Source organism: Lepisma saccharinum, chromosome 21 (assembly GCF_977018435.1).
Source record: "Lepisma saccharinum chromosome 21, izLepSacc3.1, whole genome shotgun sequence".
Lineage (NCBI taxonomy): Eukaryota > Metazoa > Arthropoda > Insecta > Zygentoma > Lepismatidae > Lepisma > Lepisma saccharinum.
In genome coordinates, this window is record NC_139249.1 from 44,479,364 (window position 1) to 44,497,276 (window position 17,913).

Here is a 17,913-nt window from a genome sequence, read left to right on the forward strand (position 1 = left end):
TAAAGCAATTTGTTGATAGATATGACAAGGTACATCCTAATCGACTATTTGAACTCCATGGAATATGAAATTAAATTATTTCGAATATCTGCATTTCGGGAAAATGACTTCATAATATGTACGCCACGAAACATTTTTTCTCCTTCATGACACTATTTCAATTTTATTAGTGTACAAAAATAAACTTGTGTACACAATCCAACATTTGACGTCCAGCCTCACATGCGATATGTTGATGCTCGTGTTGCGTTGCACATAAGACGTATTTATGTTACTTTTCTGTGTAAATTAGTGCCATTTCGTGACTGCAAATCACTCCACAAATATAACTGTTTCCATCAATTCACTTACAGCCTTTCTAGAGAAACAAATCTACACAATATATTCCAAAAACCAACTAAGCCGCATTACTTTCATAACAAAATTAGCACCTGGGTCGATCGCACTGCCATCTACTTGTCATCGTCTTGGGGAACCAGTTTCTTGGGTCGTTTTCCACACTACGTTATTCAAGGTGCTGTACCAATAATAAAAGTCCAAGTCAGTCAAACAATATATTCAATCTTTTATTACATGCAAAACTAACAATATTGAACTATCTTCCACTTGTTATTGTTATTGATTTGCTTTATTTTATTTCGCTTTTTGTGCCACTTTTGGCTAACTTGTGAAGATGGGGATGAGTGATGATATGTTTATATATAAAGTTGGACTGTTTTTGCTGTATGTAAACTTGACACTTCTGATAGTTGATGCACTTGTACAGAGATGCACGTTCAATCTTTGTTGAAGCAAATCTTTTCATTAACTTTCCATCAAAAATCGTTATAGTTCTTGTCAGAACAGTTTTATAAATCCTGAATTAAGTATGCTTTGTATAGTTTCTAAACTGTACATACTCTGTGCAACATTGAATTTCCATGATAAAATCAAAATTTAATACAACTGTTTCCTCAGTAATTAATTTTCAGTTTCAGAGGCATTCGTTAAATTGTATTTAATATTATTTCTCATCAAAGGGAATTTGAGAGAAATCATTGAAAGAAGCTTAATTTATTATTAACTTTTATACTTTTAATTACTTATTTACTGTGAGAATATAGGGAAATAATTGCAATGTTTTAATGCAACTTTTAATTTCTTTGCAGGGTTAGAAACAGAGGGTCTTTACATAGAACATTTAATGTTGAACCACTCTACCTGCAACATGAAAATTCAGGTATGTATGTTCATGTTAATATATATATATATATATATATATATATATATATATATATATATATATAGTGTTTAAATAACTGCGGTATCATAAAAGACCTGCTCCAAATACTGAAACAGTGATTATAGTGAAACCCAGACACAGATAAAAGGGAAAGGAGGGGGTTACAAACTTGAGCCTCTATTGGATACTGCTGTGAAAAGGGGTACAAAATTGAAAATGGCATACTTTAAATGGAAAAATATAATCCTCTGACATAACTTGTCCTCAAAGTTATATGGTAAAAATATGAAACATTTAGCTACCCATTTGTCATAACCTGGTCTGAAAGTTACAACTAAAATTATATATAGTGTTACTATGATGTTGTTAGCTCTGAGTTTCCACATATGTAAATCTAGGCCTGGTCAAACTAGAGATTAGAATCGATATGCTCCCACAGGATAAACCAGGCCCAGATCTATATATATGTGAGACTTAAAAGATAATAACATTGTAAGGCAGCCCTATAATTTCAGTTATAACTTTTAGAGCAAGTTACATCAATTCCCTGCTGAAAATTTTGTCTACTGTTTTCAGTAAATCTATAGCTGTTTTGAAATATCTACTGTGTTCAGATATAAATAAAATTTGTTAATAAGGACGAATGAAAAGTTATATTTACGGCTAAACACACACCATGCATATTAAATATAATCCTGAAGAAGTTATTTTCACTTGTAGTTGCTTTACTGTACTGTTTTCAGTATTTCAATAGGTGTTTTGAAACATCTACTGTGTTTAGGTTTTTAAATAGATATAAAAACAAATTGCAAGTCAGAAGGAATGAAAAGCTACATTTACAGTCAACATGTTGAGCTAGACACACTACATACAATATTACATGTAATACTGAAGAGAACATTTGTAAACTTGTAGACATTTCATATTTTACCATATTTCAAATACCACATTTTTTTTTCCTTTTTGGTCCTTTTCAAAGTATTCTTCCCCAGGTGAGAGCCTTTTGCAGAGGTGGTCCAGGGCTGCAGACACCCCTAAATCCAGGCCTGGGTAAATCATACTCTCACGAATGAAAGATAGTTCTGACTGGCTGCTCCAATAACTAGACTAGCATGTTATAGAACACAATTCTACTTGAGCAGTAGTTTGAAATCAAAGACTTCCAGTTTCCTACATAGTTCAGCTGTTTGTAGAAGTTTTTAGTAGAAAATCTTGTTCTGGGAGAACACAAAACTTTAAGAAAACTATCCTCAACTTTCAGATGTTTTGGGTGTAAAAAATCCACAAAAATGTCTTATTTGGTGTCAAGAAAATAATGCTCAAATGCCATCAGTTTACCAGCTTTTTAATTTTTTCTGTGCACTCATTAATCAAAATAAATTGATGGAATGATACTCTAATGTACTCTAGTGTAATTAGTGTAGTACAATAATAATAATAATAATAATAATAATATAATCATCATTATCTGTTGACCCATTTTTCCATGGTGTGTGTGTGTGTGTGTGTGTGTACACCTGGCATTGTCACATTAAAAAAAGACTCATGCAGATTCTCTCAAATTGTCCTATGAGGAAGTGACAGTCATAATAGTGGTTCAGTTAGAACCAGAACACAACGTCTCTATTTTACAATTTTTGACCTTTTGGCGGAGGTGGGGTTATTGGTAATTTCTCAATACTCTGCCAGGTTGTCTTAATGTGTGTTGCTCCTGCATGGTCATTTCTTGTGTTCTACTCCTATTTGCTTGCCCTAAAATTCTACTACTATAAATAAGATTTTTACTTCAGTCCAAATGCAAGTAGAGTTAGTAGCAATATCAGGTATCTTGGAGACATAAGAAGGAACTGAATACTTAAGATTGCAAGGAATTTGTAAATAAAAACTACAACAGTACCACTTAATTATTTTCCCCTTTAGTTTCAGTAGTTTTAACCAGCAAATATCTGAATTTGTCTAATTTGTCACAAGAATGTGACTCTTTTCTCATTTATGAAAAATTGAATCTTACAAATTGTTAGGTATTTTTTTTTAAATGGTAAAGTAATTTTTATGGACTTTCATGTCACCCCTAGTCATCAAACAAAACATGTCTCAAAATATTAAACTTTTCTAATGCTCTTCGCATAAAGTAAGAAAGAAACATTCGAGATTGTATGTTAATATACCTTTTACTATCTCGTTTTCTGCTTATAGGTTTGGCCATTGATTACATGGTAAGTGAGCTCCTATAAATGAATAAACAATATATGATCATATATCCAACATCAATTTGCTGTTTCAGTACAGTACAGAGATATATATACATACATATGAATATCCATCTGCATTAGTAACAACCATTGATGCAAATGCATATGTTCTGATTGTGGGAGTTCAGTGGCAAAATAGGGGTGGAATGGATAAGGGAAACAGAAACAGGGTCCATGAAAATAATAAAAAGGTGGGGGACACCCTGAAGATGCCCACCTCCAACCACATACATTCGAGGGTATGCACTTACGTTCTGGTGCCTAAAAAGACCCGAATGTATTTTCCACGAAATATCAGATCCTCAGTTTCCTTTACCTTATGACTTTATTTGGTTAAAAAAAAATACATATAGATCTAGTCCTGCAGGTTGCAATGTAATCTGCAGGATCTGGTAGACTAGAAGAAGCCCAGTTTGTAAAGTTTGTTAATATGATACTAATTTTTTGGTTGTTCCCTTGGGTGTGTTTCAGTATGTCTGTCCATGAAAATAATCTGCTGCTGAAAGAACATAGAAGTTTCACACATAGCCGGCAAAATAGATTAAGAGGACATAGCTTTTTGTAACAGCCATTGCAAACACAACAAAACAAAGAATAATAAACAAGACAACTGAATACGTTCAAATGGAATACTGATCTGAAACTTATAGTGTTATTTTCCTGTCAGGTGTCGATTCATCCTTTAATCTCTTCTGTAATCAGGCAATATTTTTAGAAGCTTATCCAATACTATTTAATTATCATTGAGGTTATGTTAGGTATTAATTTAAAAAGATTATTGACAAGATTATGTCTTACACAATATTTTGGTAGTTTTTGATGTGAAATGGCAGTGAGATGAAATATATAACAAATCAATAAGAGTCACGCTCAGAAGGATATGTTTCTGATATGCATGAGACTCAGATTTCATTCCCAGGGTAAGAAATCTCTTGTGTAAATTTCCAACGATGCTACTGCATAAAGTAACTGTGGGGCTCACTCAGACTCTAAAAAATGGGTATCTGAGATAATCCAGGGTTAAGACAGTTGGACCATGGTGTTGATTACATTATCTTCACTGTGGAAAAGAATGAGAATAGGTGGGGTTTACCTCCACAACTCCTATTTGTCTTTATGACACAATGCAATGTACACACAGATAACCTCTTTGTTTACATATCAAAATAATAATAAATTACAATAACTGGAAATTCCTCTACAGATTGATTATTTGTTTATTCAACTTATTTGCTTTTGCACTTGATTATTTATTGTTGCCTTTATACCTCCTTAGGTTAACTAATTGTGACAATCAAACTTGTACATTGCCACTTCACTCTACAGAATTTACGAGTGAGTAACAACAGTTTATGTGAGCTATAAAGAAAAGTTTAATTAAATGTAGCAACTTTTTCGATGCACTAGAAACCTACTTGTTGTTTCATTTTTCTTCTATTTTGAATACCCATCCCGTATCACATTTGTGTGCTAGGAAAGTAACATAATTCAAAACTAATTTCTTCTTCAAACTGAATATTGGTTGCCTGTTTTTAAAGTTTGTATCATTTTATATCAATTTGTATGCTTTATTATCTCTAAATTCTTACATGACCACCATCTTGATTCTAGCACTGGCAAATTCCATTATGCAAGAGATTCAGAGCATTGAAGCTGTGGTTTGTCATCAGAAACTTTGGAATCAAAGGTCTGCAAAAGCATATTAGGGAGGTAAGTTCTTGAAAAATGTCTCCGTACAATATGTAAGATGTAAAAATAAAATTAAATACAGGGTTTCCAAGAGTGAATGGTAGGATTTGGTGAGGTTATAGTGAAAGGTACACACTGAAAGTTGTTTTTAAGTTTCAGCAATTCAAACAGTTTCTGCACAGTCTGAAGTCACCGACATATGGTAGGAATGAAGAACAAAGGAGAAGAACTGTTTTCAGAATTCATTGTTCACTATCACGTAATAATAGTAATAATAATACTTCTTTATTAAGGGGGTGAGGTTCAGCCTATAAGCTGCTTTGCCACCTAACCCTTGTCAATGTAATGTTACATGTATGATAAACTGCATATGGAAGTTGGAGTGTGATTAAGTGTAATGCACACCATACAAGAGAAAGATGCTTGTGTCCTATGCTTGACTGAACACAAATCTATGATTCTGGTGCAAAAGCAATTTAGACACCAGCATCAAAAAGATCCATCACACAATAGAAAACTCATTTCTGAGGGTCAGGTCCTATGGAGAAAAGAAAATCATCAAATAGACTGAGGATATCAAATACTGGATGTTTCATAAAAAATTGAGGGGTTACAAAATTGTATTACAAGTAAACTATTGAACTAATGAAACTAGTCCAGAACGATCGAGGAATGCTAGCACTTTGTGCGTGTATGTTTTGTTAAGCTAAGAGTTCATATCCCTGTCACTAGGGGACACTCAAATCACTCACAGTGTTTTGTGCAATGTTTTGGTTTCCAAGATCAACGGACCTTAAACTATGTGACTTCTTTTTGTGGGGTTTCATCAAAGACAGGGTATGCGTCTCACCGATGCCACGTGATATCGTAGCCCTAAGGGAGCATATCATTGCAGCAATAGATACTATTGATAGGCCCATGTTGATGCAGTTGTTGCTAGAAGTAGACTATCATATCAATGCGTGCCGTGTCACCCGTGGTACACACATTGATCATTTGTAGGTGTAGAAAAAAAACTGTATGAGTTCGTTGTTCATTCCAGACTGGTTTAATTAACAATGTTTCATGAGAGGTTTCATTAAGTTCTTAACTTAATCAGGCCCGTAGCCAGAATTGATCTCCAGGACGAGTTCACGGGTTATGAAGTCCATTTTTCAAAAGTTTAACAGTGTTATATGAAGGTAAATTATGTGTGAGGGGGTCATTAAGTTACTTAAAGTTTAGAAATATCACAAATACTACATTATTTCTACATTTTTTAAAAATAGCGCTTGAAGTGTTAATTGGTTGCTACTAAAATCATCCATTACTATACACTCCTACGTTTGATGATACAGAGATTTATATCACCCAAGAAAAGATGGACAATATTCAATCATAATGCCTAACTTACATTCCACTCTCCGCCCGAAACAATAAAACTCCCCTTCATTCGCAAAACTTGGGAGCTGTTCACCTTTGATGCAGATGCAGAGGAAATTTGCATAACGTAACGAACCTTAAAAAATCTCTAATATCCTGACCTTGGTGCTCTAATTGCTTTTCTTTTTCCTGTTGTTCTAATAATTGTCGCTGAAGGCGTCTAGTTAATATTGGGCTACGTTTAAATTTGGAGGTGGAACTTGCAGTTGGACCGCTGACATCTAAATTAAAACTTGTAGTTCCTCGTGCTATATCTAATAATTGGTCTAATGTTTCATCGAGTTCATCAGCAAGGTGAAAGCTCGACATCTATCATGGCATATATGAATTCTTCTCCCCCCATTAATGTTAAAAACCTTTAAGCCCTATGTATTTTCAAAATCAATTGTGGCAAGGACATACCAAAAAAAACTAAACAAATGAGCAAAATTTTGGGGTGGGTGTGAATTTAAAACTAATTGTTGAAACCTCAACTTGATAACATTTTATTTTCTCATTGCATTTCCGAGGAAATGGATGAGAAGTCCAAATCGAAACGAAATTTGGGGTGGGGTTGAATAGGTTAACAATTTCTTTTCATTTCTGAAAAAATGAAAAGACCCGCTAATCTCCACCACGTAACGAACCTTAAAGTTCGTGGGATCTTATGAATACCTAAACTGTTAACCAATTAATCAATGGGTGATGTAAATTACTCATCATTCATCCTCTGATGAGACCACTCGTCATTTGCATGACGAGTTAACGCTTGGCAATGCGAAAGGTACAAAATCACACTAAAGAACTAAACTACAGAAAAGACAATGGTCACTCGTTGGGTTTTGTGAACCGTTGAACCTGAATCATGGCTGGGTGTTAGGATAATTACCTGTCTATCTGAAGTCTTTAGCTGAATCAAATAAGCGAAGTCCTCTATAAGCTTCTCCAATATGTCGACCAAAGCGTCGTTCCACTTCTGACCTACTGCCTTGCTGACCACCTCTTCTCTCTCAACTCAATCCCAAAAGTCAGTCCCCTCTCAGCTTGTCTCACCTGTATATTACTAGGCCATCGAGCTCCTCCTCTATGCCGAATCGTGTTATTTAATTGCTACCATGCAAACCGCTGACTCTATAACCAGAAGTATTACCTGTTTCCTGAATGCTCAGGAGGTTTGCATGGCACAACACAATGCATTGTAAACATGCCTCAGAGGTTGAGACAACTGAGGAAAACAAGTGAATGCCCTGGTCAACATGAAGCGTTCAGAGAGACTTAAATAAAATAAACATATAATCTTAGGGATTGATACGATAATGACATCAAAGTCACAGATTACCGTATAAATGGAAATCGTAACAGGGGCAACGAAGGTACAGATAAAGAAGCTCCCCTGTGAAGAAACTTTTTAAAGTCTAGAGAAGAGAATCTCCTAAATTCTTGCCGCTACTTAGAGTTCTTATAAATAGGATGAACGAATGTAATAGCTTCTGTTCATGCGCCCTAAATTTATCCTTCACCAGAGTTGTGAGCAAAATAATATCTGCTGTCTACATTTTCACTCTTCACTGCAAACAAATTACGCAAAATAGTTTTACCTAATGTCAAGGGGGCTGACCTCAGTGCCAGGGGGGGCTGATGGTAGTCCCAGGAGGGGGGGTTCACCCCTGACAGGCTACGGGCCTGAACTTAAAGTTTCATTAAGTTCAATACTTTACTTGCAATAATTTTTGTAACCCCTCAATTATTATTTATGAAACACCAGGTAAAACAGTGGAAAGAATCATAAAGTCCTGCGTTCAGAGTGCACATAAATTGCTGCCATGCTGTAGTTAACAATTGGGGCTTTCTCAATCAACTGTGTGATGTGATTCAGATCATGCAAAATTGGTTTCAGTCACTAAATTATTTGTTTCCTTACCTTCGAAACTGTATGATTTGCTGAACTTAATGATACAACTTTCAAGGTATACAGTGTAATGTATCACTCACAATAACCTCACCAAACCCCATGTCTTTCTCAGAAACTCTGAATTTCAACTGAAAATTTTTGGTATTACATGCCCGAAGTAAATGATAGTCATCATTGCAATCCTTAACAGTTATAATTTCTTACATAAGAACTCTGTTAATGAAAGAACATCTGTCTTCATAATATATTTTTCAATCTGAAGAATCACGATGTGAATTAAAAGTGTCCCAGACAATGCAGGATGGTTGATCGCCCTGCAAGCAACGGGCGGTAAATGTTGAGAGAGGATGAGTGAATATTTTGGCAAGCAATGTGCAATTCTTGCTCTGTAAAACTGTATTTTCTTTCATAAATCATGTAGATCTTATTCAACATATCTTCTTGCAGGGTGTAAGGTTAGCACAGAAGTTTGAAGCTCTTGTGTTGGCTGACTCCAGATTCGAAATCCCTGCCACGAGGCATTTAGGATTGGTTGTGTTCCGGCTGAGGGGGGAGAACGAGCTCACCGAGAAACTCCTCAAAAAGCTCAATGCTTCTGGGAAACTGCACTGTGTCCCAGCTTCATTAAAAGGCCAGTATGTGATCCGCTTCGCAGTAACATCAACCCATACCACCGGAGCAGACATCACGCGTGATTGGGCAATTGTTCAGAGCACAGCAGCCCAGTTGCTTCAAGAACTTGGGATTGATTATACTAACAGGGCTAGAGTACCCTTGGCAGGTTTGTACAATCCCATTGTTATTAAAATTTTTACATTTTGCAGTTTACAGAAATCTTGTAGGAGAGAAAGCGAATGTGGTAAGTAGTTGTCTGTATGCTGTATCAGCATTCAAAATTAATGTAATCAGTGGCTTGGATCTGAAAGGATCAATGTCTCATTTTGATGAAAATAAGATTCCATTGCAATTCAACTCCTCAGACACCAATTTTCTGGCATAAAAAAGGTAAAATTGCGTGCATAATACTAGTTTCAACACTGAATTTTATAGGGATGAGACAGATTAATTTTTATTCTGTTGGTATCGGCTGCTGTAGATCAATTTTATGAACATTTTCACAGATACCTTACCCGACAGCAACAGGCAGACTGGGATACTGAGTTCTCCAATATATCCATGCAGGGTAGTAGATTCTGGCAACTGTTAAGACATTGTCTGTGAAAGAATCCACAATCTGCTGTCTCTTTACAAGATCCAAATGGCATGGTCCACACACCAGAGGAGAAGGCTGAAGCTTTCTCCACACATTTAGAGGAGCAATTGCACACACCAGATCAACTGCATGACGACAATTACGTATATCCAAAGTGTTCAACATGGACTAGAACAACTATGCCTTGAAGCACACTCAACTTATCCGCTACTCACAACTCCAAAGGATCAAAGGTCAATCTTCTCCAACCCAGTAAGGCACCTGACTTTGATGATATTGCCATGTTACAACTGAAGAATGGCCCTCGAAAATTGCTAGTTTTCCTAGCAAAGTCTACCATGCTATTTTCCTTACTGGTTATTATTCATCAAGTTGGAAACTGGCAAAAATAATCCTTTTGCCAAAACAAGGAAAGAATGCTCTTCTACTACAGAATTATCAGCTTATAAGCCTCCTGAGTCTTGTTAGTAAAATCTTCAAACATTTACTACTTAGATGATTACAAGCTGTGGTGGATGAAAAAGGTTTGTTACCGCCTCACCAATTCGGATTTTGCAAACAGCATAGTACTATGCAACTGGTTCAAGTACTGAAATGTGTTACACGCAACTTTAATCTTAGTCAGCATACACTAGAAGTATTTCTGGACTCCGACAAAGCTTTTGATTGAATTTCAACTGTGGATTATTTGCGAAACTAGCTGAGTTGGGAGTTCCCATTCACCTGGTGCAATTATTAGATCGGTATCTCCAAAATAGACAATTTCAGGTGCAATTCTTAACAGATCGATCTAATGTTAAGCTCATATGTGTTGGTGTTCCTCAGGGAGCAGTTCTATCTCGACTTCAATTTGCTTTTTGTACCAGTGATATACCTGTCACTCATAAATGGATGTTAGCCACATATGCAGTTGACATTGCCCTCTTTACAAATATCCCTTTACAAGATTTATGCTACAGAAGGATGAGACAACAACTATTAGAGATGGAAGATTGGTCTACTCGCTGGCGCATGAAGTATATATAATTCACTAAAGAGTGTGGTGGTTTTGTTCACACGTCGACACAGATAACCACCAAAGAGTCTATGAGTACAGGGATCTTCTATTCCTGATAAGTCTTCTACAACATATCTAGAAGTAGTTTTGGACCGAAGACTAAATTTTCACCAACACACAGCAACTGTGACATCAAAATCACAAGCCTGGGTTGGACATCTAAATCCAGTTTCCTGATATCCCACCGTGGGACTGAAGACTCACTTGCATGTGTAAGAGGTGATGGTACGTCCCACACTCCTACATGTGGCATCAGCTAGGGTTAAACCCGACCTTTGATCATATGTAAATTACAGATTATAAAGAATATTGTCACCCGGCTTATCACTGGATATAGCCAAGATACTTGTCTCACATAAATACATAAGAACCTTGAACTGGATTTTGTTCCACCTGCTATATATGCCATGTGTTACAACTTCTGGGCTCAGATTCACCATCCAAATCCAGCGGTTTGGGGCATTGCAACCAGGTGCAGTTCACCATATAGCTCACAGGATCAGTGAACCCCCAGTAATATACGATAATCACCTCGAGAATGAACAATAAACACATTATTTCGCTAATTTTTTTTACACAATAAGTCATGTAATGTATCCGTAACACGGCGAACTCTTTTGGTGAGAAGGAGAAACCGCGAGCCGGCTGCCCTGGTGCAGACCCTCAGTTGAACCTCCACAGGACAGCTCATACCATTGTGAAAGCTTCGTGTGGGAATAGAAACTCGAGGAGGGAATAGGGCAAAATACATGGAAGAGGATACTGTCGAACCCTTATCTCTAACAAACGGTCATGCGCAGTTCATTCTTTTGCAAAAGCCGCAGCACAAGACTCCGTTCTCGCCGCATCCTAACTTCCAGTGTTGCCCTGTGGGGTTCAAGTTTGAAGCTCACACATTTCCTATTCAGTTTTCTCTTTGTATCATTATTGCACTGAACTTCTTGGAATAAATGCAAGATTGTGGCAGAGATGGATGAGTAGAAACAAATAAAAGCTGGAATTAGATGCGATGAATTAAAATAAAAGAGATACAGTACCAAAATAGCTCGTGCATGCATTCAGAGGCTTTTCCTTAAAGGTGGAAACACTTCGGGTTCACGAAAGAGAAAGAATGGCGTGAAGATGTGACTCACTGTCGCTCAGTGTCAATGTCTCAAGTGTGTTAGTTTTTGAAGTGCTTGGATACTTGTTGGAAAGTATTAAATGATGCTGTGAGTGAGGCGAGGGATGGACTTCACCTACAGTAGGTTACGTCATTTGATGCAGTATATGCATTGCTGTCAGCGCAGGTAATAAATTACCGCTAGAAATGCACATAATTATTGTAAACAAACTTCCTTGTCCGCTGACCTTGCGCTGTGCTGGTCGACCAGCCCCAAATTTGAACAAAGCTGTCGCGTATAAATGAAAGGGTCTCAGATTCTATGTCTATTATGCACATGCTATTAGTTGCCATTTCCCTTTAATAAATGTGCGACCAGTTCTGATTTGTCAGCATGGATGTCTGGAAGGGGAAAAGGGGAACCATAGCACCCCCTTCCATTAAATATACATGCATATAATTTAAATTCAGTCACAGTAATTTTTGGTAATTATTAAAAAAGCGTTGTAGTAACTTCAGACTGAAGGAGTGTTTTTTGCCCCTCCTGGAAAAAAATCTTCCTTGCCAATATCTAACGTCCATGATTTTCCATTTGTCATAAATGCACAATTTATTGTAGTTTCAGCCCTAAATTTATTCGCGCACCCCTACTACGAAACCTTATAATCGCAGATGAAAAAATTCTGGACAAACCTTTTAAGCTCTGCCCCCATTCTTTTGTTTGGCTAAGGAAGTCTATTTGCGGAAACTGAATATGTGTCACATGACTTCAGTGAACCCCTAGGTAAATAATGCACGAGCCGTGCCTGATTGCGACTCGACCACAGGCCTGGATGTCCCACTCCATGTCCAGAAATTTTGAGCAAAACTAAATTCAAGAAAATCTTACTGTATTGTTACGCTATGTGTGACTTATACTCCCAATTCCAAGGTACCGTTTTGAATGGGCAGATTAGTGTTAATTAATAGTGCAGCTATGTAACCACAAGTTGCAATTTTGTACTTACTTTACACATTATTGTTATTATTATTATTCTTTGTGGTTACTTTGTGTTTAAGATGTCTTTAAAGTGATGTGCAAAGTAATACCTATTGTGAATAGAACATTTCATCAGTGCACCAAACTAATATTGCCTTGAAAAATAGTGATATTTTCCACCTCCGTCAATGTAAAACGATAACAAGGAACTAAATAATTTCAAACTATTGTCCAAATTCCAGCCCACAGTCGACCCAGGTTATAGCAAGAACATGATAGTAAGCCAGGGCCCAATAGTCCCGATACTTACAAAAAAACTTGTCAATGAAGCGTTGGCCACTACATGCATTGTGTATCGGTAACATTACTGATAATGTTATGGGTGTGATATATCTATAAATATCTTATAATTAAGAGCTGCAATCTGGTATTTCCTTGTAATTTATTTTCTTTATTTAACAAAGAACAACATTACAAATACAACATTAACCATTTTACATTGGAATGCCCTAACAACAGAAAATAGCAACAAAAAATAGCAATATAAACTAAAACTGCATGCAATAAAGTGACTTACACATTTTTACACAACAGCCTTGTAAAATATTTCTTCTGACGAGCTAAAAGTTGAGAGCTTGTTGTGTGAGATAGCACTCTAAAGCGAATTTCTTGAAGGATGTGATCACTTCTGATGTTTCCATTGGCTATTTTATGCAGGAATAGATGGTCTGCCAGTTTGCCACTCATGAGGAGTATTAAAATTTAAGATTTTCCGAAGGATGAGAAAGTAAATAGACATATAGAAATACTGTATAGACATTCTAAAATTGCAGCTTCTTTTGCATTGCAGTCATCTTGTAACATACATTTATTAAGCAGGTTAATAGGATCAGATCGGTGAAATATTGTTTTATAAGTATCAGTAAATTTAATATTGGTACTTTATCAGTATCAGCAAAATTTCATATCGTCAATTCCTAGAATTTGGTCTTAAATAACAAAATTAGCACCTGATGGGTTGAATTCAACTGAAATCTTACTTTCACAGGGCCAAAGCCAGGAAACTTTTTTTGAGAGAGGCTCAATCTTCGATAAAGTGTTTTGGAAGTTTGTTAGAGTGAAAATAGTACATAAATAACAACCTGCAATATATCCATTACTATTGTGGTTTATCGATTCATAAAATATTACTTTTTACCAAATATTAGCAAACAGATGGAACTCATGTGACGTTCATCATAAAATACAAGGAAAATGTCAAATTCATGCAAAACACCAAAGCCATGTAAAGTGTTAATTTTGAATTATTTTTCAACTTAGTGTGAATGAAAAATGTGTTTAGTATGCTAATTTATGCACTTACATGTAGTTTCATTCATTCATTCAGATTCAATCAACATTTTCAGTGTTCTCATTATCCTGAGATAACGCGGTGGCTCAGTCGGTAACGCGTCTGACTACCATGCTCAAGGTCCCGGGTTCGATCCCCGGCCGGTTCAAATCCGGGAACTTTTCTAACGGTGGAAGCGGCCCCGGCGCCTACCCAGCGTCGAATAACATGGGTACCTGGGGGAAACCCTGGGGGGTAAAGGCGGTCAGGGGCGTGATGCTGATCACATCACCCCCACTCACGACCGGATCAAGAAAGTGTGGGCGTTACCCCCACACTCCCTATACGCCTTCATGGCGTGGTGCTATGCACAGGGGAACACTTTACTTTACTCATTATCCTGAAAAATAAGCTTCCAACATATAGGAAGACAACAAATCATTGAGGGAGGGCACACCTCATGAAAGCAAGCAAAATATAATCAAGAATAGTTAATATCATTTTATAAATTCAGCTCCTTAAAAATGTGTGTACAAAATGGCCGCTTTTGTTTCTTTACAAATTTCACTTCAGAGTAGCGTAATTTGGCAAACTGGAGGGGGACAGGTGGCATATATGCCCAAGCCAGAAGGTCCCGCCAATACTTCTTTGTTGTCAAGAGGGAAGTTCTTGCCGGAGCCAAACCAGGTTAGACCTTCTGGCCCTCTCTGTATGAATGCATTTTTATCAACATTTGAAACTAACCCTTCTACATCTAAACCACAGATATGTGAAACACTGATTATTAATAATAATAATAATCTCAGATTACACTCAAACAAGCACTAAATTCTCTCTCTGGTATAAAGGAATCACAAATAAAAGAACATTCAGCAAAAAGCATTCATGCGTATTCCCCTCCATCCATCCAGCTCACGGACTACTCACTACTCCTCCAACTGAGTGCAATGCACAGGACGAAAGATTCAGGTTCTTTTGTTTGCGGTCCGACTATTTTGTGTGAACACTTCCTATGGTACTTTCATCACGTTGCCCAAAACAGCACTTCTTTTCAGGGTTAATTTTCTTTCCATATAAAAATAGTGAAAATTACAGTTCTTTTTAAAGAACAGATGGTCTTTGTGAAATGAAATGCATGAAAAGTAATACATACTCTTTCAAATTTTCTTCCTTCTTTTTCAGAAACTCATGAGAGAAGTGAAAACTTTGGCACAAGTCTGCTCCTTGCAAATTCACCCATGTCCCCAAAGATTGTGAATCGTAGTTTAGCTGCCATATTTGAAAATAATGATGTCCTCTTCGAGTTTGCTCAAAAATTTTTACAGCTCCATGATGCCAAGGACAGCTCTGGTAAGTTTTAGTACATTTCTCTTTCAGCTTTACTTATAAAATGGTGATATTATGATAGACTGTGCATAGTTCAAATTTATACAAGGTATCAACTATAATTAACGGAACAACCTCAGGTTGCAACACTGATCAACTGAACTTCAAAAAGCCATTTTTGTCATTTTAAAGATTGCACCTCCTTCACACCATTAAAGGGTAGTGGTTTTTTGCCCTCTGGAAGGGTAGAACGAATAGAAATTCTATGGGAAATGAAAATTCAACATATCTATGTACGTATGCTTACCACACCATCAGGTTTAGGGATGGTGGGAAGAAATTCGACAATGGCTTCAGTTTGCAAGCCAGATGGGTGGAAAGACCTTCACGGTGGCTCATGTGTGACTGCACGTCCATCTCAAAGGTTCTTCTTCATGAGGTATACGAGCACTAAGTTTCACGAAAAATTATGTGTAGATGAGCAATTGGTCTATGTTAAAATGCAGTAAAATTGTGCAACCATACATAAAGAAATATACTACGTAGATAAAAAATAAAGACAAATTAAAGTTTTGATTTGACTCTCCCTTTGTTCCTGGTTGTTGATAGATAAGATAATGTAGAATTGCATCTATGTCATGAGTCCTCTGCTAAAAACTTGCAGGCTTTATCAGCACAGTAGCATAGTCTACTCCCTGGGATAAATACCAACAGCCAGTTACCATTCTACCATCTTGTCTCATTTGTTCTGAATGTGTTTACTGCCACTAACATCCAATCTACCCATACTATACTCCCCCCTCCCAAATCACACATACAATGAATAGGTTCACACGGGGGTTCCCAAACTTTTTTGTTTCAAGGCACCCTTAGTGTTTCAAGATTTTTCCGTGGCACCAAATCTAAAACTTGCAATGCTCAGTTAGTGTGGTTAGGTTGCTTGCCTTAAGTTGAGAAATAAATGCATATTTCAAATTCAGAAACATTTTATTTGTAAAAAGTACAAAATAAACACATATTTGGAACAATCATATCATTTCAATGAAAATATTGGAACATTTCGTGGTGCCCCTGTAAGTCAGTCACAGCGAAGTAGGGTGCCGCAGAGCAAACTCGGGAACCACTGGGTTAACATGTTGCAAATATTTTTATTTCACCCCACTTGAGCACATGTATTAATATTAAAAGAATACAAGATATTGAAATACTGCGTTGAAGCTGTTATAAAATATTCTCCTATTTTTGGTGCGGCAACAATAAAGGAGCATTACTCCTTTTCTATCAACAATAAAAGCCATTCTGATGGTTAATGTAAAACGCTAAACAATACTGCATGTTTACTCAGCTTGTATTCTTACAACAATAGGTTTCCATTTTAAATTTAATTGCAATAGGAGCTAGGAGGTTTTAGTCGTACAATAATCTGAAAAGGTAACACACAGAGTGGGGCGATAGCATTGCAAACTTCATGCTTGCTAAATTGCTAGTTCCTTACTGGCCAGATTAAAAACAATTGATAAGTTTGTAATTAGGAAGAAAAGTGTTAAGGCACCAAGTCCTAGTGGTCGTGAACCTGTACCTAGTCTTAGTGGTGTCATTCGTGAAAGTGAACCCACAGGATGTTGTGGCAGAATCAGCAAACTGTTGCAGGGAAAGAAAGGTCGCAATTATCAGCCCTTTTGGAGCCAACAATCTCCATGGGTCAATTACAATAAGGTAAAAGATGCAATTTTTTTTGCACAATTTGCGAACAAATGTGTGAAGAAAACCGCACAAAATGGAAATGGCTTTTATTGAAACAGGTTTTCTGAACTGGAAAAAGGGGGTAGTAAAGTTGAAAGTGAATGAAAGTTCAGGCTGCCACAAGGAAGCTGTACTGAAATGAAACATAAATTGAAGACCAAAATTGGTAAACGCTGTAAGTGCCACAAGAATTCAAACACCGTTTTTCATGTTAAACTGTGAAATGTGCCATGCTTGATAATGTTGTAAATGTGAAAAGTGGCTGGTAGCCCTCTAAGGAGTTCAAAGGGCATGTAGAAAGGCAGAGCTATATGAAAGCGGCTGACCTTGAACAAGCCTCGATGCGCAGTAGCAAAAGGAGGCGGTGGAGAATGCCGTGGAAAACGCGCGATGTCGTTCTTTTGTTTTTCGAGCGGCAAGAATCGGTTTGGTTTTCGTTGTGACTGTTCGTGTTTCTTCAGTGTGATCACAAAAATTTGTCAATATACGTGTGCAAGATGGCTACAGAAACACCTAAGCGTCGTGTTCTACACAAACAAGCGCGAGATATGGTGTACAAAGTTTATCAGTTCTTCCAAAGTGAATCTCGCAGTGCAGACAGTGCCTCGTGTTCGTCAGGGAGCAGTGTTGCCAAATGTCAGGGGCGTACAGCGGCTGCATGTGGGATAGGTCTGCGTACAGTTCAGA

The 17,913-nt window shown here is 37.0% G+C and overlaps 1 protein-coding gene across 1 annotated transcript in view; it reads left to right on the forward strand.

Annotated features, from left to right (window-relative positions):
• LOC146004155 (histidine decarboxylase-like) overlaps nt 1-17,913 on the forward strand; it is a 155,622-nt gene that overhangs the window by 119,575 nt on the left and 18,134 nt on the right. Inside the window, exons 8-12 of the mRNA XM_083142821.1 lie at nt 1,149-1,219; nt 3,419-3,438; nt 5,086-5,184; nt 8,924-9,257; nt 15,340-15,507. Of these exons, the coding sequence (XP_082998947.1) occupies nt 1,149-1,219; nt 3,419-3,438; nt 5,086-5,184; nt 8,924-9,257; nt 15,340-15,507 (692 nt within the window). The remainder of the gene's footprint in view (nt 1-1,148; nt 1,220-3,418; nt 3,439-5,085; nt 5,185-8,923; nt 9,258-15,339; nt 15,508-17,913) is intronic.